Raw genomic sequence first — 16,847 nt, forward strand, 5'->3', positions numbered from 1 at the left:
ATACCCATTTAACTACCAAGCAAGGATGTGTCAATCAGCAGCAGAAGGTGGAGGTAGATGCTGGGTCCTAAAGGAAGAAGGATATAACAATACTAAAGAGATGAGAGGATCAAGAAGGCGTCTGCATGGCCAAGCGCAGTGACCTTCTGCAGCCAGCTCCAGAGCGACTGTCTGCCACACCTGACACACCCGTGACACACAGACCCTATGGTATCCTTATATTTCTGTTATTCAGTCATTAATGTTCTCCCACTATACCGCCCCTATGGTTCTAAGCTGCACAGTCCCTAATGTTCCCCACTGTACCATCCCTATGGTTCTATGCTGCACAGTCGCTAAGGTTTCCCACTATACCGCCCCTATGGTTCTATGCTGCACAGTCTCTAATGTTCCCCACTGTACCGTCCCTATGGTTCAATGCTGCACAGTCCCTAAGGTTTCCCACTATACCGCCCCTATGGTTCTATGCTGCACAGTCCCTAATGTTCCCCACTATACTGTTCCTATGGTTCTATACTACACAGTCCCTAATGTTCCCCACTATACCGTCCCTATGGTTTTATGCTGCACAGTCCCTAATGTTCCCCACTATACCATCCCTATGGTTATATGCTGCACAGTCCCTAAGGTTTCCCACTATGCCGTCCCTATGATTCTATACTACACAGTCCCTGAGGTTTCCCACTATGCAACTCACTTAGTACACAGTCCCTAAGGTTCCACACTATGTAGACCTCATGGGTCTTAATACATAGTCCCTAAGGTTCCCTACTTTGTAGTCCCTTCAGTGCTCATTCTCACAGGTTCCCCACTACATATTCCAATGGTTTCATACCATATAGTCCTCAAGTTTCCCCACTATGCAATCCGTTTTGTACATAGACCCCCCCCCCCCCCAAGGTTCCCCACTACATTACAGGCACTCATATGCTGCTGTATGGTGCCTCATTATGACATCATATCATGGGGGTGATCTCGCCAAGTGGCATAACTACAGTCCAATGGGCTCCGGTGCAAGATTTTGACCGGGATACCCCCCCCCCATCCTGGTATATATATCCCCCCTCTTGATATATATATATATATATATATATATATATATATATATATATATGTAGGTGTGAAAAAGTATTTGCCCCCTTCCTGATGTCTTATTCTTCCGCATGTTTGTCGCACTTAAATGTTTCAGATCACAAAACTAATGTAAATATTAGACGAAGATAACACAAGTAACCAGAACATGCAGTTTTAAATGAAGGTTTTTATTATTAATGGAAAAAGAAATCCAAACCTACAGGGCCCTGTGTGAAAAAGTGATTGCCCCCTTCCCCCTTGAAACATAAATGAACTGTGGTTTATCACATCTTTGGGAAGCTGAGTTAACTTTCCCTAGCCACACACAGGCCTGATTACTGCCACACCTGTTCTGAATCAATAAATCACTTAAATGGGACCTGCCTGACAAAGTGAAGTAGACCAAAAGATCCTCAGAAGCTAGAAATCATGCTGCGATCCAAAGAAATTCAGGAACAAATGAGAAACAAAGTAATTGAGATCTATTAGTCTGGAAAAAGTTATAAAGTCATTTCTAAAGCTTTGGGACTCCAGCGAACCACAGTCAGAGCCATTATCCACAAATGGAGTGGCCGGCCGACCAAAATTACACCAAGAGCACAGCGACGACTCATCCAAGAGCTCAGAAAAGACCACACAACAACATCCAAAGAACTGCAGGCCTCACTTGCCTCAGTTAAGGTCATTGTTCATGACTCCACCATAAGAAAGAGACTGGGCAAAAATGGCAGCATGGCAGAGTTCCAAGACGAAAACCACTGCTGAGCAAAAAGAACATAAAGGCTCATCTCAGTTTTGCCAGAAAACATCTTGATGATCGCCAAGACTTTTGGGAGAATACTCCGTAGACTGAAGAGACAAAAGTCGAACTTTTTGGAAGGTGTATGTTCCATTACATCTGGCGTAGAAGTAACACAGCATTTCCGGAAAGGAACATCAAACCAACAGTAAAATATGGTGGTGGTAGTGTGATGGCCTGGCGCTGTTTTGCTGCTTCAGGACCTGGAAGAATTGCTGTGGTAAATGGAACCATGATTTCTGCTTTCTACCAAAATATCCTGAAGGACAATGTCCGGCCATCTGCTCGTGACCTCAAACTGAAGTGCACTTGGGTTATGCAGCAGGACAATGATCCAAACACACCAGCAAGTCCACCTCTGAATGGCTTAAGAAAAACAAAATTGAGACTTTGGAGTGGCCTAGTCAAAGTCCTGACCTTAATCTGATTGAGATGATGTGGCATTACCTTAAAAAGGTGGCTCATGCTCGGAAACCCTCCAATGTGGCTGAATTAGTCCACCACTATCCATCACTATGCACCAGTGTCCACTACTATCCACCAGTGTCCATCACTATCCATTCCATCACTACCCACCAGTGTCCACCACTATTCACTGCTATCCATTACTACCCACCACTATACACCAGTGTCCACCACTATCCATTACTACCCACCACTATCCATCACTACCCACCAGTGTCCACCACTATCCATCACTACCCACCAGTGTCCACCGCAACCCACCAGTGTCCACCGCTACCCACCAGTGTTCGCCACCACTACCGCTACCCACCAGTGTCCACCGCTACCCACCAGTGTGCACCACTACCCACCAGTGTCCACCGCTACCCACCCGTGTCCACCACTACCCACCAGTGTCCACCGCTACCTACCAATGTTCACCACTACCCACCAATGTTCACTGCTACCCACCAGTGTGCACCACTACCCATCACTACCCACCAGTGTGCACCACTACCCACCAGTGTCCACCACTACGCACCGCTGGCCAATCTGCTGTGCCAATAGTCAGATCTACAGTAGAATTCGCAGCTCACAAGAACATATAACGAAAACCATGGATAAACCCCATGAAATCTGCCTGGTTGCATGAAGTTGGTGCAATGGTCGTCAGCTAATTTTAGCTCCATGATCAATTGCGCTGCTTACTAGTTCTTATTTTTTTCTTAAAGGGAAAGGCGCTGCAGAGAGGAAACTGGGGGGAAGGGAGGGGGCTGCAGAGAGAAGATTGGGGACTTTAAAAAGCCATTTTCCCATTGCTGAACAAAGAACAGAGCCTCCTCAGGTAGAAGGCAGGAGAAGGAGAAGCCGGCAGGAGAAGCCGGCCGGCCGCAGGTCATTGTGGCTGTGCGCGCTGATTGGGCGGCGGGGGAGCCGCAAGAATGTACTCCGCTGATTGTATCCAGGGGATGAGCTGCAGGCTCAGGCCATTCATGCTTTGGGTGACGTCAGCACATGTAGGCGTGGCTCCCTGAGCCCCCGCCCCCTATGTGATATAAGCCGGCGCGGTGCACGCTGTGCGGGACGTTGTGCCTCAGTGCTCGCTCGCTCCGGTCCTGTGTTCGCTGCCGGCTCCTCCTGGGCTTTGTCTGGAGACCCCCTGCTGCAGTTGGACCCCTTTTGTGTGACCTCTTTAAGCCAGGACTTTCCTCCCAGCCTCCCGGGACTTCATGTCTGTATTTTACCCCATTCCTTGGTAAGTGGCTCCTCTGGATTAACCCCTTTATGGCTGTAATGTTTTTACTGACTTGTGGGAAGGTTGGGGGGGTTATGGGCTGATGGAGGATGTGGGGGTCCTGGCGCTTCTCCTCGGTGCAGGTTTTTGGGGGGTGGAATGGAAGTTTAAAAAAAAAAAAAAAAAAAAAAGTAATGAAAGCTGGCAGAAATGTTTCTGGTAGTTGGAGGGTTAATGAGGCTCGCTGTGTGGGGGGCAGGGTGGGCTCTGCTGCAGGAGCTGCTCCCCGGTCACCACGCGGTGCCCTCTGCAGGCTGCGGGTGGCATCAGGTGTCAGGTGAGGAGCTGGCTGCCAGGCTGGCATTCATCCTGTGCCCGGGGAGCAGCTGCCAGTGTCTGTGCCCTGATGAACTTCGCTGCCTATTGATACTCACTCCAGGGAGGGAAGGGGTTAATCCCGGCTTTGTTACATTGTTTCTTTTAATGATGTTAATGGAATGAATTGTTTGGATCCACTGGGGAGACAGAGGTGGGGGGACCGAGGGGGCTGACTGGGAAGGGAAGAGAGGGGTACCCAGAGGGGCTTATTGGGGAGGAAAGGGAGGGGGCATTTAGTGGGGTACCTGGAGGGGCAGATTGGGGGGGATAGGTGGAGGAGTGATAGAGGGGGCTGAGGGGGGGGGGGGATACCTGGAGGGGCAGTTTGGGGAGGGAAGGCTGGAGAGGAGTGGTGTACCTAAAGGGGAGAGATGGGGTATCAGGAGGGGTGGAGTACTTGAGGCAGGCTGGGGGGATTGGTGGTACTTGGAGGCAGGCTGAAGTAGTGAGAGGGGGCATGGAGGGGCAGTATGAAGGGGAGAGGTAGGTATATGGATGGGTAAGCTTTTTGCGAGAGGGGGGTTCCTGGAGTGGCATGCTTGGGTAGTGAGAGGCGGTGTACCTGGAAGGCAGGTTGAAGTAGCGAGAGGGGGGCACCTGTAGGCATAGGAAGAGAGATAGGGGGGAACTTGGAGGGGCAGGCTGGAGTGGCGTGAGGGGGGGGGGTGGCGTTATTTTGAGGGGCACGCTTGCAAGAAGGTAAGGGGATACGTGGAGGGGGGTGGCTGGCTGGTGAAATTGATGGGCTACCTGGAAGGATAGACTGGACAATACCGTAGAGGCTGAGTTGTTGGGTAGAGATTTTGTGCTGGGGGGCTGCTTTAGGAGGCGAGCTGGGTAGAGTGTCAGCTTCTTTGGTTTTGTGAAAAACAGGAAGTCTTTAGTTAGGCATGGACAGGATGGAAGATATTATACTCTTATAGCTGCCATAAGCCTGCACTGATCCACAATAATTGCATTAGTTTACGCATTTGGCAGAGCTTAGTTTGATGTAGCAGAGGGCTGAATTTGCTGTTTTGCACGTCCTATGTTCACATTGCCCCGCTTACTGCATGGTGTTACATAGGACTGCAGCTATATATACTTTATAACCTTTTTTACACAAGCCATTCTGTGCCAAAGAGTTAAACCCACATTTGGCTCTGCTACATCTGTGGTGGTAGACCAGCAGGTGTGTTACATAGGTTTGGATGAGAACTTTGCAGACCCCATAATTGCCTTGTGCTGACAATTACCTGCCCCATTGATCTTCTGCATCTATAATGCAAAATGCCCAATGTAACTGGAGAGTAAGCACCAGGCTGCTCCTTCTCCATGGGCACTGCATGCTCTGGGCAAGTGATCATGGCTAGATACTGATGCTATATACAGATGTGATGTGGTGTCTGGCCTGGCTCCAGTATAATTCTTGGCATGTAGTATGTTTAACCCCATGTGTCCGGTCATACATGAGATGGCTTCACATTGGTTCCATGCAGCTGATGTCATTGTGCGGTCGGTAGTGTGAATGGGAATGTTCTGTCCTCGTCACTGCCAACCTCCTCATTCACGCTCGGCCATGATGAATCACCGTGATGGGCTTTTACTTCATTGAGAATTTGCTGCTTATCGGTTTCCTGGAGATGTCTAATATAATCCTGCCCCAATTCTCCTGTTCACGATCAGGATCGGAATATTTTTAAAGGTATATTCACAACTGGCAAATGTGTTGCAGAAATTGCCATCTGAATGGGCTTGATTTGCCAGCAGCAAATGGACCAATTTAAATGGAAAAGTCTCAGAAATTTCTGTAGCAAATCTGCTCTGCTCGCCCTCAAAGAGGAGGTCTAGTCACCAGCAATCAGGAATAATTTCCACAGCAAGAACATCTGATGGCCGGATGTCTCTGCAGTGGGAACTCTCCATATTGGATCACTTTTCTTGCTGGACTTCTCCTTGTATAAGGTGATCTTACTGCCCACGGGGGTGGGGCACGGCTCCAGTTTGGAAGACTGTTGCCTTGCTTAGGATCGCTATATTTTTGTAACTCTGTCCTGAACGGCAGCGGTGACTTAATTAAAATTTATTTTTATGGACACATTGAACCATAATGAATCCTAAAGAATAAGTGATACCTGTAGTTAAAAATTTGGATATAAACATGTGGGCTGCAATTACAGAAGCTGTAAAATCACTACAATCACCATTCAAGGTCCCAATTATCGCTCTGTGCAGAAATGTATGGCCAATTGGGTCTGTAGGGTCAGTCCAGTGTATTGAGAGATATATATATAATGTAGCCAGTCTAGACTATGTCTAATCCAGGGGCGGATATATCATTGGTGCAACCTGTGAAGCCGTACAGGGGCCCATGGGGTGAAAGGGTACCACTTTGAACTCCAAACCAAGTGGAATTGTGCATTATGAGCTACTGGACCACAAAGGGCCCATCTATACTTCCACAGGGGCCGCCTTCTGTCTGTTCACTCCTGGTCTTTGTATATACAGACCATATAGCAGTTCAGTATGGTCTGTTTTGTATGGGCCATGGAGCAGTTCTGTAGGGTCAGTCCAATGTATGAATGGACCATAAATCAATGCTGTAGGGTCAGTCCGGTGTCTGGACCATAGATCAGTTTATAGAGTCAGTCTAGTCTGTGAATGGACCATAAATCAATGCTGTAGGGTCAGTCCGGTGTCTGAATTGACCATAGATCAGTTTATAGGGACAGTCTATTCTGTGAATGGACTATAAAGCAATTCTGTAGGGTCAGTCCAGTCTTTGAATGGACCATAGATCAGTTTATAGGGTCAGTGCAGTATATGAATGGACCATACAGCAATTCTTTAGGGTCAGTCCAGTGTGTGTGGACCATATAACACCTCTTAATGTGGACATCTTTCCCCAGTGGCTCTTCAGTTCTTCGCAGTTCTTCTTCTAGGTACTTTTCATTGGCCCCTTTAAAAAATCTTCTCCATGAGTAGGGCTTTGTTTTTGGGGAGATCTGTCTTGAGATACCGTTCTTCTGCAGCTTTTGTGCCATATATTGGCTCTTTGGTTAAGGTGTGGGGTTGTGTAGATTCTGCAGTATTTCCAGTCCTTTTACCTTGGAGCCTATTGTTCTGGGTCTGATGAATGGTGGACTGTGGGTGTTCTGCAGCGTGTCGCTGTCTTCTCGTGACTGAATGAGCAAATGATGAGATATTTGACATTTCTGCAGCAAGTAAACACCTTTAAAGGGCTGAAACATATAGACGGCAGCTTATAATATCACAGGTCCATTATTAGGGGAGCAGCTGGTGTAAATGTGTCTGGAGGCTCTTGGCACTGCTGATGTGATAGAAGTTAGGTAAGAGTATTTTGGATTTCTCCTCTGTTAAAGTGAATCGGATGACAACAGAATAGCCTATTGAATGAATGTATAGGACTAATGTCAAGAACACTCGATAATCTGCCATTTCCCATCCCCTTTGTTGCCATGTCATATAGTCTAACAGCAGTAGATAAAATCTCTCCAGAAAGTTCTAGAACATATTGGTGAGATGTCACTTAAACAATTGTTCAGATGCCAACATCTATTTTTGGAACCCTCCTGGCTTAGAAGTATAATCTACAAGGAAAAATGTATTGTTTTAGATAGAATGGTATATTGCTTTTTAAAGGGGTATTCCAAATAACCTCTAACATGTCCATAGGTGACGTATACTAACCTTTCCGAACTGCAGGGGCTTGACCCCCTGTTCCAAATTCCCATTGCATCGCTGTACTAATCCTGTCTTGATGGAGGGTAGGTTTAGGTGTATTTCCCTTTTAAAGATTAATTTCTGGAGGAGTATATATGGGACACTTTTTTTTTTGTCCACCTTTTTGCTATAGGTCATGATTAGTGGGGTCTTGTGCGGACTACATTTGTATGTAAGATGGTTTAGCGGGTCTAACATGAGCTAGCGTATCACTAGCAGTCCCTGACATCTGCCGATCTACGTTCATACTAGATCTATCATACTGATCTACTGGGAGTAGACATAATTGATTCCTCTCCTGACACCAAGAATCCTGCTTTCTCCATGCATTACCCACCAAGGTCCAAAAAACTTGGATAATCCCCTTTACACTTGGGCAAATGGTGGCATTTCAGCACTGATCTTAGAAATGGGTTCTTGGCATACCAACCACTTGATCCAGATTTTTACCACTTGCACCATGAACCAAGGGGGGAAGGATCGGAGGAGCAGATCTGAGTTTTATTTTATATCTTAGCTTCTCCCAAAATTGTGGGAGATTTGGGTAATGTGCAGTTTGGAGAACCAACCTTAAAAGCATACATTTTGGTTTTATTAAAATGAATGTATCAATTTCTCATGATTTCATAGTATAGATACATCGTGACAAGCATCAGCTGAAACCTAAACCTGAAAACCTGTCCTGCTCATGTGCTTGCTCAGCTCCAGAATTATTTTTTTGATTGTAGTAAAAGCAAAGAAACCCAGTGCTGCTGCAGTGTGAACGCGGCCCCAGTGCTCAGCACAAATTGAGCAATCAAGACTTTTCAACATGGTGGTGGGATTTTTATAAATAAAAATCCCCAAAATTCCCACCACTGTTAAAGTCTTGATTGCTCAATTATAACTGGAAAATTACTGTGTTTTTTTTTTTTTATTCTTGTGATATTTTGGTGAATCGTCCTAGACCGCTGTCTTGAAAGGTTTTGTTCCAGCATAATTATAGTGGAGGATGAGGATCTTAATTATATTTTCTTCCTCTTGCAGCACTGATTACTTGAGATCAGCTGAAATGACTGAGGTTATAATGAACACTCAACCCATGGATGAAATCGGTTTAAGCCCTCGCAAAGATTCTTATCAGGTACGTTCCACAGAAAAATCTGCCTCTGTGGATATTTCCATATGCTGTCTTGTGGCGAGCTAAACTTTTCTTGAGTTTTTGGGAGAGAACTAAAATGGCAGCAATTAGTCTAAAACTCTCAAAAGATAACCATGTACAATTGGGGGAGGAAGGTTGAACCTTATGGACCATAGGTCTTTATTCAACCTATGTAACTAGGAGTTGCAGTAGATTTGTAGTTTCAACAAGTTTTAACGTTGGGTAAGAAATGTCTGACTAATTTTTCTGTTAATGGGAAAGCTGGGTACTAGTAGGCGTCAACACAAGAATGTGCAAGGATTGGTTTCCCTATGCTCATAGTATCTATTAGCAGATTTACCATTCAGGAGTTTTGGAAAGTTGGATGATAGTTCCTGTTGTGCCTCTGTTAGTTGCAGTTTCTGGAAGCAGATAATATCCAATATGCTGGTATGTCTTTAGGGAACGTGGATGATTTTTTTTCCTGCTTCTGTGGATTGACTGCCAGCTTTTCCTGACCTGGAGTTGCAGATATACATTATGTATATATTCTATGCTACTACATGTTGGACAGAACTTTTGGATCCTATCGCAGGTTGAATATGCAGTCGGCTGCCACAAGGATTGTATTTAGTAAAAGACCCTGGTAGAGCTGCGGATAGAGGGGGCTGGTAGGGCATGTGCTGTGGGTGCAGGTCTAGGACAGGTTGCCACCATGGGGCAAGGAAATGCACCCTAGCTAGGGCATTGCATTTGTATACCAAGTTAGGGAAACTGAATCTCTATAGCTAGGCTTACCTTTACCTGGGATACAGTGAGGGTGAACTAGGGTGCATCTAATGACATCACCAATCCTGCACAGTGATGTCACGTCAGTAGAATGAGATAAAGGCGCGACCAGATACCTGGCAGCTGCTGATCTGCTCTGCTCCTATATAATAGGCTGTTTTGGCCAGAAGCTATAGGTGGATGTACCTCTGCTAGGTATGAAGATTAGGTAGGGGGATCATGCATAATGTAATATGGTGCCCATCTTCAGTCGTTACTCATAAGACAGATTTCCTTTCATATATATATATATATCTGTCTTATATATATATCTTATATATTCCCTAAATTTCATAACTTTAAAAAAAGTATGATAATCTTATGTGGTGTTGGCATTAGTCCTCTGCTGGGTACAGAGCGGCCTTATTCTGGAGCGGTCGCTGGCGGGCCGCGCTTTCTAGAAACACTGAGGTTATTATGAATGAGTCCGCTGCCTCTACGTTCATTGCTCGTGTTAATGAGAATCGCTCACTTGTGCATGAAAGGCCTGGAGCCAAGCAGACTTCGAAGAATACGGCACGGGCGCAGCGCGCCATTCTGACGTGCTTCATTCTGATTTCTATTGTCTATTTTCACCCGCTGCATCTTCTTAAAGGGAATGCACATTTAATTCTTGAAAGTTGCAGAGGCGGGTCTGTTAAATTGATTTGCGCACTAAATTTTTTTGCTTGCTCGTTTGGCATCTATAGTAGCTATAGATAATGGACTGCTCCACTGCATGGCGGTATTATAGATGTGCTGCATAGATCTAAAATACAGTGTCAATAGAAGTTATCTATACTGTGCTGCCTATTTTGCATTGATCAATCACCTGCCATGTTTCAGAGATATTAGCTAGATAGAGACGAATATGGTGTGTCACTGGGACCATATGGCGGCACAGTCTGTATGCTGGAAGTGTAGGGACTGTACTGTAGCTTTACTATCATGGGGTAGGGATGAGTAGACCTGTGGAAGTTTGGGTTTGACTGAACTTTACTCCAAACTTCGGTTCGGCTCTCTTCCAGAAGTTAGTGTTCGGAGTTCGGCACCAGAGACTGTGTAAAGTTCATCGTCCATACCGGACACCCAGTTTGGGTTCGCTGCTCTCTAGTAAAGAGGTAAACTGTGTAAACTCCTCCTCCTTGGCCACTGTTGGACTCTGTGGTGGGCTGAACTTTTCATAGGTACTACTTCGGGGTACCCATACTTTAATTACTTTTTTTTTTGAGAAGTGTGCTGACAAAAAAAAAAATGCTAATCCCATTTTAACTATTTATTCTTTAAAAAATTAAGACTTGAACCTATGATTGTTTATATTTGCTTTGATACTTCGATATTGCAGTGTATATAGTGAAATTGACCAAGATGGCAGCTATTGGGGGGGGCTTTTAACAGGCTCCTGGTTGCCATGGCAATCCATTGGCAAATAGGCATGTGAAGGGTAACACTGCGTCAGCATCCAGACGATCTACATACTGATGTTGGTGATTGACAGTGGTGTTTTGTTGGTTAAACAGCAGCGTATGGCGTTCCTGTAGATGCTGGCTATATAACATAATTCCGGGTCTGCGCCATACACCCGCACCCTGACTGATGTACTATCATGCCAGTATGCGTGAAGGCGTTAATCCCCCATTGTGACGTCACTTGGACCAAATCTGCGCCACTTTTCATTTTTGCCTCAGAATGGCACTAATTCTTGCACCAGTTTAACACTTGCAGATCCCACATCCTGTTGAAGGCTGGAAAGTGTCAGCAAGTGTCTGACTGTCAGCATGGAGGCCCGGATACATGGGAAGATCCAAAAGCCATGCCCCTAAAGCCAGTACTGTTTCATTCCCAATGCGCCATCTAACCACATCTCGATGTACAAACTGCCCTTATGATCAGACAGCGTAACCTTACAGGCCTGACTACTAAAATTGACATGGCCTCCTCTTTTGTTGTCGTGGAGACTCCAGGGGAGATAGACATATATTCCATAGAAACGCACACTGGAAGGGAGAAGTGAAGTGGTTGCCTGTAGCAACCAATGAGGTTGCTGCTTTCTTTTTCCACAGGGCCTCAGAATAATGCGAGGTGGCGTGTGATTGGTGCAAATGAAAAGCAGAGTTGTTACCCATGACAACCAGTTTGGCATTACTACAATATAGGTGTTGTGCAGCCAGACTCTTATGCAGCCAGACTCTGCCTGTAATGGCAACGGCACTAGCCGCTCAGACTGCTGCTGTTTAACCCCACAGTAGTTCAGGCACCCATTAGGCTTCCCTATCACGTAATCTCAAGGTGCCATTGGGGTTACCAAGCCAGCTGGGGGCCCTGCGTTAGGCCCCTGTTGCTGCCATCTTATACTCCTTTGATTCCCAACCTCAGATGTCTTAGGAGTCCACAATCTACACTATATACAGCAATGCTTCGCTATTGCAATATAAAACTAGCAATCGGTCCATCTCGGGTACTAGACTAATAAGTCAAATTTAAAAAAAAAAATAAACTTAATTACCTGCTTTATCACAGCTAAAAAAATATATATTTGACATTGCTGCAGCTGTAAAGTCAGTTATCACAATAAAAAAAACTAACCCATACAGTAATGTGTTAATTAAAAAAATCAATACTGCACAATAAAAAAATCAATTAAAATGTGTCATGGTACACAAAAAACTACAGACTCCCTGCTCCATTCACTGGAAAATAGTTACAGGATGCAAAAATATACTTTTTTTTTTTTTTAAATAAAACTGACTTTTTTTTAAGCACGAAAATAACAAAACCCTGTCTGGTATCGCTGTAATTGTACAGACCTGGAGAATCCTGTTAGGTAATTTCTACTGAACAATGAACACTGCAAAACCAAACACACAAAACAACGATATATATTATGTGTGTGTATATATATATTATGTGTGTGTGTATATATATAGTGTGTGTATATTTATTTATTTATTTTTTTTTTGAAAATTGATTGCTATTCAAAACTACAACTCATCCTGCAATAAACAGGCCCCCCGAACTACACATATGGCTGACTAAAAATAAATGTGGGTTTTAGAAAAAGTGAAGACACCAACCAGTCCCCGGGCAATAAAGGTTTATTATAGGGCCACACCTGGCTCCTCATATACATGGCATACCTCTGGACACTAAAATATTTGCATAAGTCTGAGCTGTCCCCCGAAAGTTATTTTGATGAACATTTGCCTAATCTTAACCTCTCCAAAGTTCATTTTGCAGGAAGATTCCAGTGATCAGTAGTAATTCGTGGTATTGTTGATTTTCGTGCCTCCCTAAATAGGAGAGCATGCCTAGATAATGAGCTTATAATCAGAGTTGGTCTTTATAGGTGTAATCCTTAAGTTTTGGGCTGCCGGATCGGCTGGGGTCATTGGTCATGAATATCTGGAAACTTCTATCAGTGACTGCTTGGAGCATCTAGGGCCACTCATTCATTAGTAATCGCATCCTTCATATTCTGGTCTAATCTTTCATCCGTGTCTTTCTCTGAGCCGCGTGTTGACAAGTCCTAATCCTAAAACTAGGACACAAAGCTCAGAGAAGACAGAATGGTTTGCTATACATGAAAAAACGCAGCTTATGGACTTAACTTTATCAGAGCGGGCTGCTACACAAAAAAAAAACATGATCCCTATAGATGAAAAACATTTTGTAAAGTTTGTGTTCATAAAAAAAACTGACTCCCTCCCCAAGAGTAAAACTTAAGTACTAAACAATTTTAATAAATTTGAAGACTGTGCAAAACAAAAAATAACCCATCTGTGGGCAGGAAATGAGAATCTGCAGCGATTGGGATTAAAAACTGCAGTTTTTCACTTTGGAGAAATGTGACTGTCACAAGGGTCATTAACTCTCAAATATCTTCTGTCCTAATTGGAGGGGGAGCAATATACTTTTTTTGTGGTAAGACTTGCCTATTTCTGCTATGAGTCACCAATATGAGATTGGTGGGGGTGTAGGATTTTATCTGGTACTGGACCCCTGCCGATCTGATATTGATGACCTGTCCTAATAGGTCATCACAACACCTTTTAGGTGCCTACACACAAGATGCAAGTCATCTGAGGGCCATTTCATTTTCATGGGGATGTCCAGACCCTTCTCTTAAAAGCTGATGTGGAGAAGATGTTACATATTTTGCCTGATGTTCATACTTGGCTGAGCGTGCAATTGTGTTTTTGATGGTGAGAGGAATAAGTTCTGACTGCAGCTATCTTGCTGCAGTGAATATACTGAAGGAACAAAATGGGGTATGTTGGATGCCAACTTTTGTTTCCTAAATCTACCCAATCTCATGGGTTGGACAGTCCCACCAAAATTGGCAGTTTTGACTATGATCTAATGTGAATGGCCACCTTTATGGAGTTGTTGACTATGCCTGCCATTCAGCAAACCTATCCATTAGATGACGGAGGAATGATTATTTGGCCAATTATCCATCTTGTCTGACAACTCCATAAACAGTTGTCAGATGAGACAAGCTCCTATATTCTCAGAGCTGAGAATATCCTCAAACTACCAGAAGTCTGATCTCCCAGGAATAACAAAAGAATAGGCTGTTGGAAATGAAACGGGTCAGATTCTTCTCTTCCCCCAAAATAATCTGTGAGGCCACCAAAGACATTGGCTGATCCTGCAGATATTGGCTGGTTTGGCAACTTTAGTCTAACGTGTATGTAGGCCTTCAAATACCATTCTTGATCCCATATTCAATGCTAGTAAGGAGTTTGTCATAATTGTGGTCTCTCTAGGTCTAGAGATAAAAAAGTGATTGTTTGCTCCTGAGTTACCAAATGGGATCTGTAAAGATGACCAGTGATGGGAGCACTTAATGGGCTTAAGCGAGTACTGTTTCATCACTGAAATGATATCCTTGTGCCAAGACACTAGTTGTTACTAGCCTAGTGTTGCCTCTGTAATGTTTTGCAAGAAATTGTGACCCTTCAAGTCCAACTGGCAGACATATGTTGCAGAGCATTACCAGAACATCTTTCTTCCCTTCCTTGGAATCCTTTTAGAAGGACAGTTCTACATCTACCCTACTTCTCAGTTAAAGCATTGTAGAAATCTTATTTACCAATTTGAATATTTTTCTTGACATTCTTCTTAAATGTCTTGCTGAAAAACAATTTTTTTTCTACATTTTTTTTTCCTGAGCTGACTTTACTGTTCTTTTTTTTTTTTCTTTATAGATCTTCCCAGACCCTTCAGACTTTGAACGATGCTGCAAACTGAAGGATCGACTTCCCTCCATTGTGGTGGAGCCCACAGAGGGAGATGTTGAGAGTGGAGAGCTCAGATGGCCTCCAGAAGAGTTCCTGGTGGAAGAAGAAAAGGAATCAAACTGTGACACACAAAAAGACAACAAGGAGCAGTAAACACATGATGACCCTTGTTCTTTTGGATGAAAAGTTGCCCAACGACGGGCCTACTATGAATCAGATAGGAAGGATTTTGCGAACTATGACAAATTCCAAGATGCACCTGTGACGAGTCTTTATTTTATTTTTATTTTTCCTCTCGGTGGAAGAATCCGGCCTTCGTTGTGATTAAAAGCCCCGAAGTCTTGAAGAAGTGTTTGCTTTTTTTTTTTTTTTTTTTTTTTTTAATTCAATCATTAGAATACGATCTGAGGTTTTTCTAAGGCTAGATGCAGTGATAAACTTAGATTAACGTAAGAAGGAATTCTTTGGACAGAGGCACTGACTCAACGACCATTAATAAACCGCCTTGTCTGCAAAAAACATTCAACACCTCACTTCTCTGTGAATGTTACGTCATGCTGTCCACCAACCGGAGTCTTAGTTGATGCAATTTTGGTAACTGTTGTCGTTATAATCCATGGCAAGCAGTCATCTTCTCGTGAACTGGTGGTGTACACCTTGGCTCCACTCTCGACAACTTTCTCAATGTCATCAATGTGTTGTAACTATTTGTAATTGGATCGAAAAGTGGAATCTGTCTATGTAGTATTAATTCCAGTGTTCAGTTTTGTACAGGGATGCAATAGTGTCATGTATTTGTCCTGTACTGAGATGTTGTGTTCCTTGGCTTACAGTAAAACTTTGCACGGTTCTGCTACAAAGTCAACAATGTAGACAAGTATGTAGAGTTCTCTGGTATGGAAAAAAACAAACATTGCGCTTCCTTTTTGGATGAAGTGGCCATCTTCTGCTTTACTGTATTGTCCTAAGAATTCAGAAGTCCTTAAAGTCGTCAGAATTAATATCTTGGGTGCGGTTGGCCATCTTGGCCTGGTCTCACTGAATGCAGTTGATGATGGCCATCTGTTTTTATGATGAAAAGCAATAGCTGAGAACACTTTGCCAAAATTTTAGTGGGTGTGTGATACTCCAACAAGATACATTAAAGGTCTATCCCAAGTGGGAAATTGGCAAGTTGAAAAAATGTGTCTGGATGACCCTGGTTAAGCCGACCACATGTTATGGTAGAGGTTTACTTATTTGTGCCCTCGAGACTGTTGATTTCTTGGGATGAGTCTGGATGGTTACCGCTCTAAAAATACACATCAGTCTTTCAGTAATTTTCACTTTCCCAATGCCTTTTTGAGACCCACCATTGCCCTTGACTTCACCAGATACATTTACGGTCTTCAAGCCTTTCCTATCCATTGAATTGAGTAAATACCTCAGTGTAATATGCTGGTGGCTATGCAGACATTGCCTACACCATCACACATTACTAGATGCTTTGTCTTTGTAGACTGGTTCCTATTTTTGAATGACAATACAGCAATAATTCCTGTGTTTTAATCTGTCCAAATATTAAATGAAAATATTGTATGTATATCTTGCAAGTTGCACGTGTAAAATATCTGTGGTTGTCGGTCATCAGCCAAAGGCACTCCAGGTCATGGTTCACAAATGGGTATTGGTTATGGGTGCAAGAGATGAGCTGTAAACCACAATGAGCTTCATAGCATGGTGGCATTCCAGTAGATACGTAGTGACAATCCACTGAGACCTCTCGATTTCTATTGTGCATTGACATCCATTACAAGTCCTACTGATTGCAAACTGTGGAAGGAATTACTCTGCATTTGTCTTTGTTTTTCCTCTTTGAGAGTATTGTATATTTCCATTTGTTACAAATGTCTGCGAACAAAAAGCACTCGTAAACTGTTGTATAATAGTTATATATAAGTATATATTTCTGTAATTTTTAAGGCTCAGGGAGATGCTAGCTTTTTTTTTTTTTTTTTTTTTTTTTTTTTTCCAAAACTATTATGT

At 43.6% G+C, this 16,847-nt stretch overlaps 1 protein-coding gene across 2 annotated transcripts; it reads left to right on the forward strand.

Annotated features, from left to right (window-relative positions):
- Window positions 1–3,373: 3,373 nt before the first annotated feature.
- Window positions 3,374–15,348, forward strand: LBH (LBH regulator of WNT signaling pathway). 2 transcript variants are annotated; one of them, XM_073671797.1, is made up of 3 exons: window positions 3,374–3,572; window positions 8,679–8,775; window positions 14,790–15,348. In XM_073671797.1, exons 1-3 carry the CDS (start codon window positions 3,547–3,549, stop codon window positions 14,973–14,975), a joined length of 309 nt encoding a protein of 102 aa, XP_073527898.1. In that variant the 5' UTR covers window positions 3,374–3,546; the 3' UTR covers window positions 14,976–15,348. The 2 variants fall into 2 exon arrangements, with proteins under 2 accessions (XP_073527898.1, XP_073527897.1); XM_073671796.1 differs by lacking the exon at window positions 3,374–3,572 and adding an exon at window positions 7,176–7,258.
- The last annotated feature ends 1,499 nt before the right edge of the window (window positions 15,349–16,847 follow it).

This window comes from Phyllobates terribilis, unplaced genomic scaffold, assembly GCF_046119375.1.
Source record: "Phyllobates terribilis strain yellow unplaced genomic scaffold, ASM4611937v1 Scaffold_3__8_contigs__length_932513732, whole genome shotgun sequence".
NCBI lineage: Eukaryota > Metazoa > Chordata > Amphibia > Anura > Dendrobatidae > Phyllobates > Phyllobates terribilis.